A 19,859-nucleotide genomic window follows, 5' to 3' on the forward strand; every position below is an offset into this window, starting at 1 on the left:
AGCAGAAAATACAAATATACTACATCTAACTAAAGACATAGCAAGTATATCTGCGACTCCTGAGAATCCAGCATGACTGAAAAATCCAAACAAAGTCAAAGCTGGACAAAAACACAAATGGATTGCACTGAATTACAAGCACACTGCATGTGTGCATAGAGACAAAAAAACAGACACTTATCTTAGCTGAATTGGCAGCAGGGCAGGAGGAACCAGAGAGAGAAGCAATCCCTCCAAGAACAATGGACAACTGGCACTGACTAATGAATACAGCAGCCCTAAATACCCCAGTCAGGCCTGCAATCAGCAGAAACACCTGACCAGAACTGCAAGCCAGGGACAGCTGCAATACCACCAACAACCACCGGAGGGAACTCAAGAACAGAATTCGCATCAGGTGGGGGTGTCACAGGAGAGAAAGTGTGGAAGCCAGGTGGCAAAGTGATTCAGGAACTGATGAGAGGGGCCGGGAGGACGATACACCACCGCCACTTGCATGGAGAAGGGGACGTAGAGTCTGACAGCATGGACCTCAAAGCAAGGGAATACAAGTGAGGGTACTTGGGGGATAATTTGGAAGGAACATTTGGGTGAAAGGAGCAGACCAACGTCTCCACCTGCTCAGTTGTCTGATCTTGGGGGTATGAGAAAAGTGTAGTCCACCATATGAAAGAGCAGCAGCAGTGGTGGTGTCTGACTGCTGGATCCAGGTTTCAGTAAGAGCCAGGAGATTAAGAGAGTTAGAAAGGAAGAAGTCATGAATAGTGTTGAGCGATACCGTCCGATACTTGAAAGTATCGGTATCGGAAAGTATCGGCCGATACCGGCAAAGTATCGGATCTTGCTTGAAAGACCTTAGGTGATGTCACTGCTTTGTGATTGGTCGCGTAGCGGTCACGCGACCGCTACGGACCAATCAGAGCGCCGTGACGTCATCTAAGGCCCTTCAAGCGCGCATTTTTAGGTACAACGGCTCCCGGTTACGGCGGTAAAGTCCAGGCTGCGTCGGAGAGGTGAGTATATCCCTATTTTTTATTTTAATTCTTTCTTTTACACATTGATATTAATCCCGATACCGATTCCCGATACCACAAAAGTATCGGATCTCGGTATCGGAATTCCGATACCCGCAAGTATCGGGCGATACCCGATACTTGCGGTATCGGAATGCTCAACACTAGTCATGAATGAAGGAGAGTTTATTACACACAGAGCGAGAATTCGAAAGGGCACAATTGAAAGAGACAGAAGGCATGTATGGAATATTAATAAGGTTAGAGGGGTTTCTTTTTTTTTTCAATAATGTTTTTATTAAACTTTTTTAACAATACACATATAAAATGTAGACAAAAAAAAGGGGGGGGGGGTCAAGGAAAAACTGAAACAAGATATAATTTGCACATTGTCGTATCAATCAGTCAATGTTACGTCACATCTCGAGCAATACGATGTGAGTAAATAAAATAATTTGCATAAACATGACAAATAAGCAAAATGACTAATTTTGAAAGGTCTGTTCTTGGGGGGGGGGGGGGAGGAGAACACCTGGGGGAAATGGGAGTAGGGGGAGGGGGGGAGGGGGAAGGGGGGAGAGCACACGGCTTCCACCTCTACATCCTCAGATTTGCATGCCCCAATCCGCGAATCATCCTCACAGAGGCGGACGACCTGCTATTGTCTGTTCCAAGAACCAAGTAGTCATCTTAAAACAATCTCTGATTCCTTGCTTAGTGTGAGTCGGAAGAATCGCTATAAATGGTTCCCATGTGTTAAAGAATGTCTGAGTCCGTCTCTCTTTCTGAAGAGAAGCATCTATCCAGTCCATTCTAAACAGAAAAGCAAGTTTCTCTAGGAAAAGTCGCAATGTGGGCACTTTAGGCGCCAACCAGTTTTGTAGAATTGTTTTACGAGCTGCAGCTGAGATAATAAAAAGGAATTTTTTACCATGGTATGGAATATGGACGTCGTTATCTGTAACATGACCAAAGAGAGCCCAGGCCGGAGTAAGTGTGATGTTATATAAGGTGTGCGTCAACACAAAGGTATGTATACGCTGCCAGAACAATTGAATTTGTGGACAAGCCCAGAAGCAGTGAAAGTGGTCCGCCTCAGGTTCCCCACATCTAGAGCAGGCCGGGCTCGCCAGATTCCCCATCAGATAACTACGTTTTGGTGAAACATAGGTCTTGTGTAGGATCTGTAATGCCATTTCCCAATAAGAGATAGAAGGTATATATTTAAGTGCTTTCTGTAATGCCCGCAAGATAAGAGATGGCGCAAAGGAGACATCATCCACCTGCCATTTTGTAATTCCCACCCCTACGGTATCATACTGTAGCAAAGGACGAAGGAATGTATAGTACTCCGAGACCAGGCCCCTATTCTGAGTGCATGTATTCAATTTGTTCAGTAATTTGTCCTGCCAGTCATTGTCATTGAAAGTGTGTATGACACTATGTGCGTAGCTTTGCAGCTGCATGTAGTGGAAAGGGTGTGCGCGTATATAATCAAACAAAGTGCATGCCTGAGCAAATGAAATGACGGTCCTTGTCTGTATGTCAACTATGTCTCCAATGGACCGTAAACCCTCTCTCTGCCATCTAGAGAAGATGGGGTGTGCCTTTCCATCATGGAAACTAGGATTATTGGAAAATGATTGTGCAAGTGAAACACCACTGGATAAATGCAGCCTCCTACGCACCACCACCCACGTCCTCCACATTGACATGAATAAGGGGTTATTTTTGTGGTCTGATGTTAACGAGGGATAAGGGGAATGCAACAAGCTTACCAGGGACCCACTACCTATCAGAGGTGATTCTACGGCATTGGATGAATAAGTGGATGTACCGTTCAGCCAGTCTTTAAGGATCCGCATATTGGCTGCCAGATTATATAATTTAACATCTGGGAAATTGATTCCCCCATTAGTCTTAGGCTGTTGGAGGATGTACAGTCCAATTCTAGGTCTCCTTCCCTGCCATATGAAATTGCGGAATAGTCGATTGATGTTGCGTTCATCTACGGGTCTTAGATAGAACGGTAAGACATTAAACAGGTATAGCAGCCGCGGGAAGGAGATCATTTTTATTAGGTTTGCCCGACCTATAAAAGAGAGGGTGAATTTGCTCCACGCATTTAAGTCGTCCTGTAATGATTTGATAAATGCCTGCAGGTTAGTCCGCTGCAGTTCTGTTGGAGATCTAGTAATTTGAACACCCAAGTATGTAATAGATTGGGTTTTCCACTGGATAGGGTAACCTTGAGTCCACGTAGGTTTTGCAGGTCCCGTGAGCATCAGAGCTTCAGATTTTGTCACATTTATTGAGAAACCTATTATTGCTCCCTTTTGCTCTACTATTGAAAGCAAAGGGCCCAAATTGACCCGAGGTCTTGACATAAAGATTAAAAGGTCATCTGCGAAAGCCATCGTTTTAATTTCAGTATTCCCAAATTGTAATCCCTGAAGACCTGGCCACTTCTGCAAGTACCTTAATAGTGGGTCCAGTGCCAGATTAAAAAGTATCGGTGAGATTGGGCATCCCTGTCTTGCTCCCCTTTCCAAAGTGATTGGAGGAGATAGTAAATTATTTATGGATAGTTTAGTGGTTGCGTTATGTTGTATGATGTGGAGAAATCTAAGAAAAATATCGCCAAAGCCTCTGTACCTTAAAACCGTGCTCAGAAAGCTCCATGATATTGAGTCAAATGCCTTCTCAGCATCAAGGCTGAGTAGCAGTGAGGGAGGACAGTTTTGTTGTTTAGCAAGAACTGTTGCGGCCACAGCCGTCCTAACTCCCAGGGCAGAGTGGCGGCCTCTTGTAAAACCCAGTTGTGAGGGTATGAGTAAACCTGGTAAAAACTCTTGCAAGCGATCCGCCAGGATTTTAGTGAGTATTTTGTAGTCTACATTTAGTAGGGATATCGGGCGATATGAGCCTACCTCAAGAGGGTCTTTATTTGGTTTGGGTATTAGAATTGTATGGGCTTCATGAAAGCCTTCCACTTGTTCCCCCTGTGCGTATATGGTATTGAGCAAATCCACCATCATGGGGGTGATATCTGGCTGCAGCATCTTGTAATACTCAGCAGTTAGACCATCAGGTCCTGGTGACTTGTTATTGTGTAGGGACTTGATCGTCGACTGCACCTCCTCAATAGTTATTGGAGCTGACAACTGTTCCCTTTGGTCTCCCGTTATTTTTGGTAGTGCAGTCGAGGATATAAGATCCCACGTGTCCTGCGAGCTATATGGTCGTTCTCTGTATAGTTCAGTATAGTACTTTAGGAAGGCCTGTTGTTTATCCCTTTCTGATGTGACCACTTGATGGTTCTCTGGGTGTCTCACCTGTACAACTGTGCGTCTAGAGTGGAACGGCCTAGTCAGGCGTGCCAGTAAGCTGCCCGTCTTTCCGCCCCACCTATAATAATGGTTTTTTGTGAAATCTATACTTCTTGTAGCTTGGGCAATAGTGAAAGTATCAATGAGTCGTTTGGCTTCTAGGTAATTTTGTTTTTTAAGTATGTCTGTAGGATCAGTCAGATAGGCCTGGTGGGTAGTCAATAGGTCCGTATGCAAAAGTTGGTATTTTGCCCTTTTTTCCCTCTTTTGATGTATCAGGTAGGAAGTAATATGGCCTCTCATCACTGCCTTAGAGGTGCGCCACAATAAGGACGTGTCCGAGGAGGATGACATGTTATCGTCTAGGAAGTTGTTCCAGTGTGTCTGAAGGAATCCCCTAAAATCCTCTGAATTAAACAAATATGATGGAAATCTCCAATGCCTCAAGGGATATCTCGGCGGGTTCAGAAAGAGCCGTAATGTAATTGGCGCATGATCCGACACCTCAATGGTTTCTATTGTTGTGTTTTCCACCTTTTCAAACAAGGTATCAGTAAGTAGAAAATAATCTATTCTTGAATGCACATCATGCACCCGTGAATAGAACGTATAGTCTTTTTCCGTGGTGTGGAGCACGCGCCAAGGATCGCACAAACCAGTGTGCTGCATCATTTTTACAATAATTTGAGCAGTCTGATTGTCATGGGGTGAGTTGGAAGACCTGTCCAGATGTGGGGAAAGAGCAGCATTAAAATCTCCACCCAGAATAAGGTTGTCTATACGTTTGGATAATAAAAACTGATATAGATTAGAGAAAAAAGTGCTGTTAGGGCTGTTTGGAGCATAGATATTGAGCAGTGTATAAACAGTGTCTCCAATCTGGAGCAGGAGATATAGAAATCTTCCCTCTGCGTCAGAGTGTTCCTCTAGCAGCGTGTAAGATAATGAAGTCCCCAGCAAAATGGCCACGCCCCTTGATTTAGTGGTATGTGTGGCCGTGTAGCACTTTTGAATCCAAGGAGCTCGTAGAGAATTATCTTCTCCCTGCTTCCAGTGGGTTTCCTGAAGGAAAACAACATCGGGCTTAAATCTATTCAAATGGGTTAGAACACGCCTGCGTTTCACTGGGGAGTTCAATCCCGCCACGTTCCAAGAAATAAATGTATGTGGTTGTGCATGTACTGATGTAATTTGTGTGGATGCGGTACTCATCCTACTCCAGCTCTGGGCATCTCGAATATTGGAAACATTTGCTTCTGGGTCTTTCGGGTCCTGTCCCAGCGAGCAGGTCCCTCAAGGTAGGCCGGATAGGGTAAGAAGCCGTGCGCCCTCAGGGGGAAGGGGGTAGGTTGAAGCTGGTGGGAAAAAAGCAACAGATTAACTTTCCCAGGATGGGAGACATAAACCTGTAAACATATAAACATTAACATGGATAATTGACAGGCAAAGTAACGTTCTGCCATAACACAAATGAGAGGATCAGTATCATCCTAATTGACTCTCCTAGTCAGCATCATTTTGAGGAAGGAAGTGCGCTTTTGCTGCATCCGGGTCTGTATATACGGTTGTTCGGCCATTCTCTGTCACCTTGAGTTTGGCCGGAAATAGCAGCTGGAACCTGATGTTCTTCTCTACCAGTTGACTGCAGATTGGGGTAAACAACTTTCTCCTGGCAGTTACTGTTGGTGAGAAGTCCTGAAATATTAGGACCCGAAAGTCTCTGATGACAAGTGAACGCCGCTGCCTATATGCTCTAAGAATGGCCTCTTTAGCCGTGTAGTATAGAAATTTAGCGATCGCTGGTCTTGGTCTCCTTTTCTCATCAGGGATCTGGTCTCCCAATCGGTGTGCTCTTTCGATCAAAGGAGGATTCTGTGGGAAGGATAAGTCCAGGGCCTTAGGCAGGTCCCTGGTTAACAAAGTGATGAGATCCTCTCCCTTGATCGATTCGGGTATGCCCACAAACCGTAGGTTGCTCCTTCGGCTCCGGTTCTCTAAGTCGTCGACCTTGTCCTTCAAGTAGTCAATGGTGGTTTGTTGGTGTGTAAGGATTGAGCGGATATCGGAGGTGGAGGTCTCGCAGTCCACCACACGATTCTCCAGTTCCCCCATTTTTTGTGTTAGGGTGGTAACTTGCGTGAGCACTGAATTAATAGAGGTTTGCAGTTGGTTAAATTTTGAGTCAAACATTGGCATGAGGATCTTAGAGACCTTTATTGCTAGTGCCTCCACCTGGGTATCATCAAAGTCCCACTGGGTAGCTGAGTCATCAGACTTATTCGGAGACGGTGAGCCTTTCCCGGCTTGTATTGTTGGTGCCGAAGGGGTCTTATTTATATTTTTATCTTTATTTGCTCCCATTGTCTTTTTGGGAGGATGTTTGTTGGCCATATTTGTTTCAGTCGCGATGAGATATTTTTTCATCAGGATGTCTGTAAAAATGGATGCAGCAGAAATATTAACTAGGGAGTCATGCAGTAATGAAGGTTACATTTTTTTTGTTTTTTGTTTGTTTTTTTTGTTTTAGAATTATTTTGCAGTTATTTTAAATGGTGGAGTGTTGGCTCCCTCTGGTGGTCAATTTTGGAAGTGCAGCCTGTATGAACGGCTTGTAAAGTTCAGGCTCCTGGCGAAGATTTTGTGAAAGAAAACCTAGGGAGATAGTGATCTTCCCCCAAGTATCTCGCAAACACTGGAGCAGCTGCAGTCTCCCAGGAGCAGCTCCTTCCTTACTGGGCTGAGCGGTGTGCTGATGAAGCACGGAGGTATGTCGACGGGGAGGGGGGGGGCCGAGGAATGCAGACTCTCGGGTGCCGCTGGTTACTACTGCCTGTGTGTGGTCTCTTTTGCCGGCAGAAGCACACACTGTTTGGAGGCTTCTGCGCTGCGGGGCTCCGCTCCTACCTGGCTCCTGTCTTCCGCAGGAGTCCCCTGACAGCGGGGTGGAAAACTCCCACACCTAGACCCCCAAAATGGCGGGTGGGAGAGCACGTGCGGCGGCCGGGAGATTAATTTCAGGCTCGTGTAGCCCTGGATTCCGGGAGAAGAAGGCAGGTGGTGGTGCCTGGCCCCTGCAGTGAGCCTCCGGTCACTTGTCTGGCACAAATACGGCGTCTGTGAGCACAGCAGAGTGCGTTTTAGGTCCCGCAGGCAGGGAGCTGATTAAGATGCGGCCATCTATGTGTCCCGCCTCCCGGAAGTCGTTAGAGGGGTTTCTGACTGTAGCAGTTGGGAGGTTTGACTGGCTATAACATGGGGGGCCGGGGTTGGGAGAGATGTCTCCAGCAACTAGGAGAAGGATAGAAAGAGTGAGCAGATGGTTAAGTGATTTGTGAGAGCGTCTCTTGTGTTGGATGGTGGGACTGAATTTATCAGCGCTGTTAAGCAATGTGAACAGAGCATGAGTGCTATACATAGGAAAGATACAGAATTGAGAACAACCCCATAAACTGTAATGGGTACATGTTCTCTCAATGAAAAGCACAAACCGAACACATACCGTAAATGAAAAATGGAAGTCTGAATAAGGCCTTAACTCCTCTCAACATAGGACATTCTGGTATGTCCTATTTTGGGTCCCCATCTTTAATGCAGGAGTCTGCATCATACCTGTCAGATAATGGCTGTATTCACACAGCCAGCATCTGCCTCTAACAGTGGTGAGTTTCACCCTCTGCTGTTACCTCCTTAAATGCAATAGACAAAAGGTGGGTTGATCTACCTTCAATTTATGTTGCAAGGAAGAAAATGGGTGCTTATTCCAATGGAGCAGGCCACATTTCTCCTTACTTCTTAGGAAAATTAATCTTGCATAAGAGAATAGCACACCAAGAATAAGTACAAAACAGAGTGCTTTTGAATGCTTTTAATTTTCTACCGTCATATCTAAAAAAAATTACACTGCAAAGTGAAGTATAGCACGTTTTGAGTAATGTAGCGTTAGGCTATAAATGGGATATGTGTGGAATGTCTTTCTTGGATGAAAAAAATGCAGAATGCTTACTTACACCCAGTGGTACAACATAGCAGTGTGCTATTCCCTTATACAAAATTAATTTTCTGAACACCTTAAATGCATTTGTTAATCTCTGACAATGACATTTATAGCATGTAGTCCAGGGCATGCGCTATTCCAAGCGTCCATTGATCCCCTGCAATACGATCATGGGTTGCCATGGCAGTCAAAGGTGTGCTAAAAGCCAATTACTGCCATGACAGTGCTCCTGTGAAGACCAGCTTGTGGAGACCATGATTTTTATTATATACTGCAATACTTTTCTTTTATAGTATACAGCATAAGCGATGACACAACCACAGGTGTAAGTACCCTGAGGAAAATAAAAAATAAAGTATGAAAAATGCTTTAAAAATCGTGAAAAAAAGTCAGTTATCTTTTCTCCTTTTAAATATAAACAGATACAAAATACATAGGTGATTGCGTCTGTAAAAGTCCAATCTATCAAAATATATCAAATTTCAATCAACCCAATTGGTAAACATCGTAAAGAGAAAAAAATCATAATGCCAGAATTGCGGTTTTCGGTCACTGCCACGTGGCAAACAAAAGCAAAACGTCATATGTACTACAAAATGGTATCAGCAAAAACGTTCCCCTGTCATGCCAAAAAACAAGCGCTCACACAACTCCATTTACATAAAAATGAAAATATTACAGGTTTTGGAAAATGGCAGCAACATTTTATTTTTATTTTTACAAATGTAATTTTTTTTCCCACCACTTACATAAAACAAATACAGTTTGGTATTGTTAGAATATGTACTTACATGGGGAATAATACTACCAGGGTATTTTACTGTACAATGAATGCTGTAAAAATAGACTCAAAAACAATTGCAGAATCTGCTAGTACATAACACTTTTTCCCGTTCTCCTGAACAAAAAATGATAAAATGAATGGTGTAATTCAAAATTACAACTATAAAAAAAGCTCTTATGCTGCTTATGTCGATGGAAAAATAAAATGGTTATGGAGCTTGGAAAGGAGATAAGGGAACAGCAGTACAAAATATTGTGCTTTATATGGGCAGCAAAGGGATCATGGATTTCTAGTACTATTGTATGCCATCTCAAAATGGTGGGAGTGTTGTCCATGTGAAATTCGTAAACGTATATTTAGACTTCTCAATTAACTTTTACTTGAATCAAATTTTTTTTTTTTAATTTAGAGTCGAATTCGTAGAATGTGGAATGACACAGTGAGAAAGCAGTCAGAGTCTTCCTTTATCACTGGAGAAATCAACAGCTCTGCGTCCCTCAACAGAGGTGAATATCAATACTGTTAGATTGCTGCATTTAATGGCAACTATTGTGATACGATGTTAATATGTGAAGCTTGAGTTTCAACTAAACATTGGGTTATTTGCAGCCACAAATGTTACATTTAATGGGAAATAAGTATTTTAAAAACACAATTTCTGAACTTGTAAAAACAGAGTAAAAGAAAATAGCACAATTGAATGTAAGCATATATTTTGAAGGAACAGTGAAGAAACAAGGATAAATTAAGTGCATGTCATAAACAATCGAGGCAATGACTTGGTTCTCATTTGTATGAATGCTTGATAGGTTATTGCTACCATTGCATGCTCCAACTTTCGATATTCAGGTAAGATCATAAGAATGGCTAAAGTAAGGTAAGACTATATCTGTGTATGGAAAGTGAACAACGTGTATTCTGGTAGCTATATATACTTTCAGTGCAGTACTTTCCTTGTTTTTAAGGCAATTTTTTTGTCTCATTGTTGTGTTGTCTCCTGGGATTTCATGGTGCCAAGGTTTTGCCATAGCACTTTTTTTGTCGCAGCTGAGGTGATTGCCAGCAGCTTTCCACAAAAGCTTGCAGAGAGCTATGCATCCCCATACCCCGCTTCCCAAGTGAATGTACGTATTTCCAAACAGCTCCCAGTCCTCCCAGACCTAGGCCCCCAATTTAAAAAAAGCCTTTCGTACTTATATCTTACAATACTCCACCTGCATGTGGACAGCATGAACTGTAGGAGAGACTGCTTTACAAGAGAGGGACGAGGCTAGAAGATAGAAAAAATATTCTGCTATTTTGGTAAAAAGTGGAGGAAAGATTTGGAGATGAAGGAAGGAGTTTGGAGCAGGATTGGAGAGGCATACAAGCAAATTAGTTGTTTAGGTGGAAAAGCGAATAAAACTAAAAACATGGACCAAATTCTAGTGTAAACAAACCATGTATACTAGTTACACATCTGTCTATTTTGTTAATTGTGCCATCCTTTGGTCAGATGAACCCTTAGCTTGTATTTATTACACGTCAGTCATTTTGTTTGTTAATTGTGCTGCTTTGCACCAGAACCCGCAATTTATATTTTTACACCTCAGCCATTTTGTCTGTATATTGTGCCAATTTGAGTCCAGTTCTAAAAATCTTTGTTCTTTCTTCTAGCTACATAATGCAAAAGATTTTTTTGTGGCTTCAGAATTTTTTTTTCATATTCGAGGGAAAATTGTGTTTATACAGTCGTTGAACATTGTCCATAGATTGCCATGTAAAAATAGTGAATGCACAAGAGTAGTCAGCACTATGAATCAGTTCGTAACATCACTCTGCACCAGATTTATTCCAGAACACGTGGGGCCATTTCTTCATGGGGTGCTGCATGGATTCAAAGTCACAAAATGCATTCCCCTGTGGTTAGTAATAACACCACACTCCTCAAGTATATACCCCTTAGATAATTAGAAGGAGTGGCTTCAAGTGTATGCCACATTGAAAATGTGAAAAACTGGCAACCAGTATATTCCCTTTGATAACAAGCAAGACTGGCCCAAATACACAGTGCAAAAATCATGCCATACCTAACGACACCCACTATCTTAATGAATGCATCCACAGATATGAAAGCTCTATCTGTGTTTCTAGCTCCAGTTACATTGATTCAGACCCTCTGGCCTGTAGATTAACTCCTCTAATTGTCTTTTTATGAAATCTGCGAGTTAGGCATTCCACAATTTTTTCCTATGGATTCAAGGAAATCCATGATAGAAAAAATTATATGGACATAGAGGTACAGCAGGGGCATCTAGCACAGACTACATATTCTAAAAGCCCAGACATAATTTTAGGATTTTTAGAAAAGCTATAACTGCACTCTTGATTTCCATAAATTTACTTGGTCTTGAGATACTAATTTTTACTTACATTTGTCTGATATAGTTGGTAATGGGAACAATGTATTAAATAAAGTAAAACCTTCCAGAAGATAACCTCTTTGAAAGGAAGTTCTCCCCTAAAGACCAGATTTTTTGTGATGTATTTGTAATTACGGTATAGTCTGTGTATAGTGGACCTATTTGAAAAGATCAGCTCTTGTTTTGGCTGGTGACCACCATTTTTTGAAAAGGTTTTAGCAGTGCAGGACAACAAGACCAGACAGAATGAAGGCGGTAGCTAAAGGATGGAGAGGGAGCTGCTGAACCTTAAACCTCTGCTCTTGCTTCCTCCTTCACAGTGTCAGTGCATCTTCTGATTGAATGCAGCAATGCTTACTGGAGGATGAGAAGGATACAGACGAGGGAAGCTGACAAGCTCTGTGTGCAGCAGACATCTTGCTGCAGCTGAACTGAGCCTAGGCCATTCTATAGGCTGTAGTTCAGTTTCTCACTTCGTGTTAAGTTAGCTGCCATCTAGGAAGAGAGTAAGGCCATGTTGGATGTTAAGTATAGGTGAGCTATTATGACAACTGAGGAGAGGGGCAGCAGAGGCGTCATTGACAAACTGATGGCGTTATCCAGGAGGATGATAAGAAGAATTGGGTAATCCAGAGAAATTAGCAAACTGAAGTCATTCCAATGATAGTGGAGAAGCATCTAAATAATATAGTATAATCAGAAGCACGGTTAGCATGAGGGCAGCAGGGCACCCAGTCCACTGTCAGTCATCTTCTTTATGCCCCTCTTTAGGCTCCTTATGCAGAGCACAGCAGTCAAATCATCACAAGCTGCTGCACTCTACACTTACTGAGCTTAGTTCATCTACTTATTATGTAGAGCACAGCAGCGGAGCTACACTCCTCACAGCCAATAGCTGAACTGGCAAAACTGAGCTCAGTAAATATCATGTGTAAAATGCACCAACCAGTGATGATTTGACCACTGTGCTATGTATAGGATATGCCACGATCACGAAAATAATTAAAGTAATTTTATAATGATTGAATGCCGTCTTTGCTCATCTTACCCAATGACCATTTTTCTATGGTATAGCCCGGTCATCTCAATATTGGCCAGTAGCCAATTATGTTTAAGCTTTTTTCTGCATGACAGTGCATGAGCATGGCACACAGTGCAAGCAGCACATCCCATAAACCACCCATTCTTCACTTTACTAAACAGCAATGTCCTACTATAATACTGGCTTTGGCACTTCACAGTACTTAACAACATATAGGATCCTCAACTGGAATTAACCAGCAGATCCAAAGAAGAGATCCAAAATATAATAAAATATAAAATTGTATTGATGCCAGTTAAAACATAAAAGACTTAGGTACACATATACAAAAAAATACCCAAGGGAGCTCCAATACACCCCCGCACCCATAGTATAATATATGGCCTGTATATGAAGGGAAAAAGCAGAAAAACAAACTATCTTAGCATAGTGCTTGACATATACAATGCATTTGTCCCTCTGTCCAAAAAGCAATATCTATAATGTCTTGCAGACTGAATGAAAGTTTAATATATATAAGTGCCACATAAAGTAAACACAGTTGTTCAATCTACTAAAAAGCATTAGATCCAGGTAAATTATATCTTACCGCTAAAACGACCAATGTATTAGATGATAGATCCCAGGGTGCTGGGTGATTCAGTGCTCCCTTCACTTTTCCAGGTATCTGGGTAAGTGGGCAGATCAATACTGTGTATATACTGTGTAAAAAATGACACAGACCCACAATAACCTAAAAAGAATGCAAACAAATTATTCATGTAGCCTCTGTCGATCCTTTGTACCACTGCACAAATCCCTCACAGTCTCCCTGATTCCTCTTCCTTTGGGGAGAAACAGTGCAAGCATTGCAGCCAAACAGGGACCAAGGGGATGACCAACACCATCACTGCTATAGCCAGTGATTGTCAGCAGGAGTCACACAGCATCTGCACTGGAGGAGTAAGCAAGGAGATTGGCAGTGGTAAGGAGGAACAGCAATGTTTAGTGCAATAGGTAAAACATTTTTTTTTTATTTTTAAACTATGATGGGCCTGTTCGTGCATCATCTGTCATACTCATAGCCATGTATACTTGATTTATTATCAGCTGCATTGCTTTCTATTTTGTATTTTTTCTTTAAATAGTAAAACATAAAAAACTACATAAATTTGTTAGCTGTTGCTATATCTTACTGACCTGCAGAATAAAGTTAGCATGATTTATACAACACGCTAACCATAAAAATGAAACCTACAAAAAGACAATGTTTTGGGTTTTTTTTACTTTCTGCCCACAAATTTTTAATATTTTAATTATTGTGGATTCCAATTTATTGTATGGTAAATTAAATGGTGTCATAAGGTTCATCATGTGTTACATGTGAGGGTCACAGAGTGTTCCTCCCAGGATGCACATGCAGGCATATTGAGGCCATGAGAGTGCATTGCAGTCACAGGTGTAGCTGTGGTTGCAATGCAGACTAAAGTGGGTATGGGTCCTGGACATGCTGGTTTCCAAGGCAGATTTAAGAAAACCTGCTCTGGGCTTTTGTGTTTCGAAATGGACTACAGGACGGTAGTGGTGTAGTCCGTTTCATTCCGGGCCGGGTTTTCAATGTGGCTGAAGGCCACAGATTCAAGTTAAAAAAATCTCTACAGTAAAGGGTTCAGAGTCAGTGTCTGTCTGGTGTTTGGAGGAGTACAGAGCAGAAGGCTTTGCAGAGCTTCCCCTGTGTGAGGCAAAACAGGCAAGTGGAGCCAAACAGCCTAGGCAGCTGGAAGGCCTGGCTCACCCCACAGCGTACACAGTGGTGTCAGAGGTGGACTGGAGTGTTTAGTGACTGTAATCCAGAGGATATTGTTCCCAGCTGCAATTCGGAGTATATCATGTGCTGTGTTTTTGTGAGTTGAACATTAAAGAGACGTTTTGCTGTTGAACTTTGCTGGGTCACTGCCTCATCACTGCTGCACAGAGTGCTACCGCTGCACTACACATGGAAGACATTAATAAAAAAGCATTTTAAGTGCAGCTTGAAATATATATAAATACACTGAACAAAAATATAAACGCAACACTTTTGTTTTTGCTTCTATTTTTCATGAGCAGAACTCAAAGATCTAAGGCCTTTTCTATGTATACAAAAGGCCTTCTTCTCTCAAATATTGTTTGCAAATTTGTCTAAATCTGTGTTAGTGAGCACTTCACCTTTGCCGAGATAATCCATCCACCTCACAGGTGTGGCATATCAAAATGCTGATTAGACAGCATGACTGTTGCTCTCTCTCTCACAGAAAGTCTGTGTTCATCTTTCAGGCTTTCCCCAAATGACTGATCGAAAGCCATACAAGATCTTGTTAGCTGGAGCAGTGATAATGCAATATCTTAAACAAGTGATCCCACTGGAAGATTAAAGAGAAACTTTCACCACTTTTAATATTTTAAACTAACTACCTTAGGGAGCCTAAAAAAGAGGATGAAGAGCTGAATAAATTTAGATTATGATTATTAATATCTCCTCTCAATTGCATAAATGTTGTCATGTAAAGTTTAGAGTGCCTAACATGCTAATATATCTTTCAATTAAGGAGTTGTTTGTAGAGATTCTTATCAATCATGCCCAATCATAAAAATCGGCATCAAACAGGGAACAAGAAAGCAAAGCTAAAAGTGAAGATTCAAACTGGCATTTTAATGCGATATGGTGGAACTGATAAGTCTAATATTATCCCACCCAGAACTTCTCACTCCCCGATGCTAAGGCTGTGTGCACATGTTGTGTTTTTGCTGCGTTTTTTTCAGTGCAGATTTGTCATGTTGAGGTAGTCTCTTCCAAGTAGAGCTAATTTGGGTTGAGATACAGAAGATCTCCAATCTGCCATTATTGGTTCAAATTAAATTGAAATAAAATAAATATGATGCATTGGAGGCAAGAAAATACACACAGCAGGTGTCTCTCTGTGTGCAATTCTTGTCTTGTTCTCAGAAGCCCAGTTACAAGTCTTTATTACAACCAAAGAGATAAGGAAAGTGGGAATGTCTTCTTACATTGCATTACCTAGGTAAGAAAGTATTTTAGCTGGGAATAACAAGGTCATAAATTATGGATTCTGCCAAAATACCTTTCACACTGGTTCTACCCAGTGTAGTATACTTTCAGAAATGTTTAACACACACCTATATATCAGAGCCAACGCCCTGAGTTATTGCTTTTATGAATAACACTTATAAAGCTAATACTAAAATGCAAAATTATCCGAGATATATAGGTAGATTTAATTGTCTAAATAATATTCAAGTGTAAATATTCACCACAACAATTCCTCCCTTTTTATTATTTACAGACAGTTTATCCATCAGCTACTTCCCCAGGCTATGATAGCCTGAAGGGGACGAATCCCGATCACGACGTACATCTTGTTTGTAAATCTCGTCATATATGTGTAGTGGATGAGCACTGTGATATTTTTCAGATGTGATAACTGACGGTCTATGATGTCTGATCTTATGTCTCTTTATATAGTGTCGTCATAACAAGTATACCAGTTCTAGTGGTTACATACACTAGTAATACCAACATTTATGTTATGAAAGGGTAAATGAATATACTCTTATTCCCTCTCCAGTTCCACTATATGTGGTCTACCATTCGGTTTGGGGCAACTGTCTGCAGCTCCTTTATATAGAAAATGTTTCAGGACAGCATTTATATATATCTATATATATCATATAGAAGTATGAAGGTAGCAAGCGTAAGGCGTGCTAAGGTGCAGGTTCCTTCTGCACCTGGGGGAAGCCAATTATATGCCTCGTGACCACATGCTAGATATAAATCCTTAGGCAGTATGCAGCGGTCAGTGGGTCTCCCAAGGCAATGTATACAAGTCAAAAGTCCTTGTGTTGGCTTGGCACACCAAGTTTGGTTGTTTTGAAAACCGACCTCATTCCTTCGGCATGTCAGACTCAAAAGGGAAATCAAATGTGTAAAGTTGTTCACAAGTGTGGGCAGAATCTGTAAACCACAACTCAATATTATCCAAATAAGTGCTTTCAAACCTTCCTAGTCCTTGGAGTGTGGGCATCGAAGGCTTCACTTTAAGTTCTTTTACTGGAGTCTCACCTACTGGAAACTTCTTAGCCTTGTGTATTATGATTTTACCTTATACTACAGACTTATACTGTTTTTAGCTACATGTAAGATTTATCTGTAACCATGGACTCTCTACCCTCCCCACAATCTGGACCGGAACTACATGGTTTCTGGTGAGGTTTCCTCCTTCACAAAGGGCAGAATCAAAAGTCTCTTTGTGGAAACAGTTATAGCTGAAAGCCTCATATGGAGTTAGGAGCACTGTGAGATATGGCATAAACCAAACCGCTGCACGACCAGTTCTACCCTCGCCTACTGTATACTCACCCATCCCTTGTAGATTGTGAGCCCTCGTGGGCAAATTCCTCTCTCCTTATGTACCAGTTGTGACTTGTATTCATTAAGATTATTGTACTTGTTTTTTATTATCTATATCCCTTCTCACATGTAAAGCTCCATGGAATAAATGGTGCTAAAATAATAAATAATAATAATAATAAAAAAACTACAAATACAAATACACTGGCGCTCAACACTTCTTCCCACTAAGGACTGTGGGACTGCTCTGTAAAAACGCCCAGCTGCTGGTATCTCCAGAATATGTGCCACTTCTGAAAGACCAAAAAGGAAAACTCAAAATAGATACCGCGCTTAGGTGTATAAAATGGACTGCCTATGATAACCAGGATAAACCACAAAAGTGTGAAATGATAAAATCCAATGATGGTGGGCCCGAAGGTACCCACCAAAATACCTGTAGGTGATTATGAGGACGCACTAAACAGCAGGATACCTGTCAGCTGCCCTATACGGATATCAGTGCACAAAAAGATTCCCTCAGAATATAAGTGTTGGTTCAAAGAACCCTTACCGTATAATGTCACTAGTTTCACGCTGAGCTCTTCCTGGTGTATGTCCAAGGGGGCGTGCAGGCTACCGTAGGTGGTTGCGACGGGCGCAAGGTAATCCTGCAGCTGACGGGCGACAGATGGACACACAGGTAGTAGTCCTGCGCGAGCTGCGTGGGGTGTAGCTAGTAAGTGCAGAGCCAGAGAGCGCCCCGGCCGAAGGCGTCCCTGGTTGCACTTAGAAACAAAGATGGCCGGCGCTGCTAAGCAGCGTGTGACGTCACAGGCACTAAGGAGCCCTGCTGGGACCAAAAAGCAAACCAACGCGTTTCAAAGGGCGATTACCCTTTGAAACGCGTTGGTTTGCTTTTTGGTCCCAGCAGGGCTCCTTAGTGCCTGTGACGTCACACGCTGCTTAGCAGCGCCGGCCATCTTTGTTTCTAAGTGCAACCAGGGACGCCTTCGGCCGGGGCGCTCTCTGGCTCTGCACTTACTAGCTACACCCCACGCAGCTCGCGCAGGACTACTACCTGTGTGTCCATCTGTCGCCCGTCAGCTGCAGGATTACCTTGCGCCCGTCGCAACCACCTACGGTAGCCTGCACGCCCCCTTGGACATACACCAGGAAGAGCTCAGCGTGAAACTAGTGACATTATACGGTAAGGGTTCTTTGAACCAACACTTATATTCTGAGGGAATCTTTTTGTGCACTGATATCCGTATAGGGCAGCTGACAGGTATCCTGCTGTTTAGTGCGTCCTCATAATCACCTACAGGTATTTTGGTGGGTACCTTCGGGCCCACCATCATTGGATTTTATCATTTCACACTTTTGTGGTTTATCCTGGTTATCATAGGCAGTCCATTTTATACACCTAAGCGCGGTATCTATTTTGAGTTTTCCTTAATAATAATAATAGTATCAGTGAATATTGGGCTATGGGTGCATATCCAGCAGTTTTTAGGAACGTCTTTAGAAACTATTGTAGGAGGACTTGGTGATTGTTGTCCGAGTCCTTCTTTAGTACCTCATTGAGAGTTAGAGCAAGGCATGCAATTAATATCAGCATGGTCCAAAGCGGCAGGGTTATCATCTTTGCTGCTGCCGAAACTCAGAAACTTTTTCAGTGGCTGGCATGGATCCAAGTGTCTATGCCTTGGAGCTTGACATAAGTGGCAGTGGTCAGTAGTATGTGAAATGGCTCACTGTATCTGGGTTCCAGTGGTCTCCTCATGTGTCTCTTGACCCCAACCCAGTCTCCTGGTACCAGTGTGTGTATGTGTGCCACTTATGTAGGGGTCTGGGATGGAGGAAAGAACACAATTATGAGTTACAGTCAAATGTTTGTGTAACTGCAAGATATATTCAGCGAGGGAACTGTAAGAGACATGCAGCTGCTGCAGGAAATACAACCCTGTCTTAGGGACTTAGGGACACTACCAAACAGTATTTGATACCGGGACAACTTCTCTCTTTCCTCACTTAATGCAATGGCAAGCAATCTACCCAGAACCAGTTTGTTTCTTCCATGCCATGCTGGATTTTTTTTATTTCAGAGTACCACTAAGGCGTTCCACCTTCCCGCTACTTTGTGGGTCTAGGAAACATGGAAAGCCTGTTCTATCCCAAAAGTGGCCATGATTTGTTTCATGAATTCTAAATTCTAAAGATGTGTGTCTCTGTCACTCTCTATAGTTTGGGCACCTCATATCTGCAAACCACTTCACTGATCAATTTTTAAAAACTTTAATAATGGCCCAAAGCTTCAATCATCTTGAGAAAAGATCAATGCATAGTAGGACATATTCATAAGTACCTACCTTAGGTAGCTGTATGTAGTCCACCTGCAGTCTCTGAAATGGATAATCTGGTTTTGGTGTGTAATTCCGTGGGGCTCGAATAGGTCTACTGGGTTATTTTTTGCACAAATGAGACATACTTTGTAGCTGCATTCGGGAACCCTGGGCGCACCAGTTTTGTAGGACCACTACACCATCAACCCTTTGAGTTGTGCATCGGGGAAATGTGCTAGGGCAGCCATCATTGAGAACAGGCAATGTGTGAAGCAAATCGGGTGTTTACCTGCCATACTCCTGACAATGACCGCACGGCACCCGCTTAGACCCATACGCCCTGTTTGTGTTGGGGGCCTGGGTCTGGAGATCTGCAGTAGTTTTGAATCAACGGCCACTGGGGTTGGTCCGGTGACAGTCTCCTCTGTCAAAGGGGCTTCCCCTACTTATGGTTACTGAGTCCCCTTGGGTAACCGCATCTGCTATGGTCAATATAACCATCGGAGTTAGCCGTGCGGTTTCCTTAGCCGCCTGGTTAGCCAATGCATTCCCTACTACAAGGGGAGTTGGTTCACGTGTGTGCC

General features: G+C 42.5%; 1 protein-coding gene across 21 annotated transcripts in view; it reads left to right on the plus strand.

Annotated features, from left to right (window-relative positions):
- The window catches only part of ADGRL3 (adhesion G protein-coupled receptor L3), a 1,249,649-nt gene that overhangs the window by 891,767 nt on the left and 338,023 nt on the right, over positions 1-19,859 (plus strand). For 20 of the 21 annotated variants that reach the window (XR_013217764.1, XM_077272336.1, XM_077272380.1 and 17 more), the window contains one exon: positions 9,530-9,626. Coding sequence is in view for 20 of the 21 variants with exons in the window: in XM_077272336.1 (XP_077128451.1) it covers positions 9,530-9,626 (97 nt within the window). In the remaining variant the exon portion in view is untranslated. Of the gene's footprint in view, positions 1-9,529; positions 9,627-9,929; positions 9,970-19,859 lie in introns of all 21 variants that reach the window. The other variant, XM_077272480.1, reaches the window with a different exon arrangement.

Source organism: Ranitomeya variabilis, chromosome 1 (genome assembly GCF_051348905.1).
Source record: "Ranitomeya variabilis isolate aRanVar5 chromosome 1, aRanVar5.hap1, whole genome shotgun sequence".
NCBI lineage: Eukaryota > Metazoa > Chordata > Amphibia > Anura > Dendrobatidae > Ranitomeya > Ranitomeya variabilis.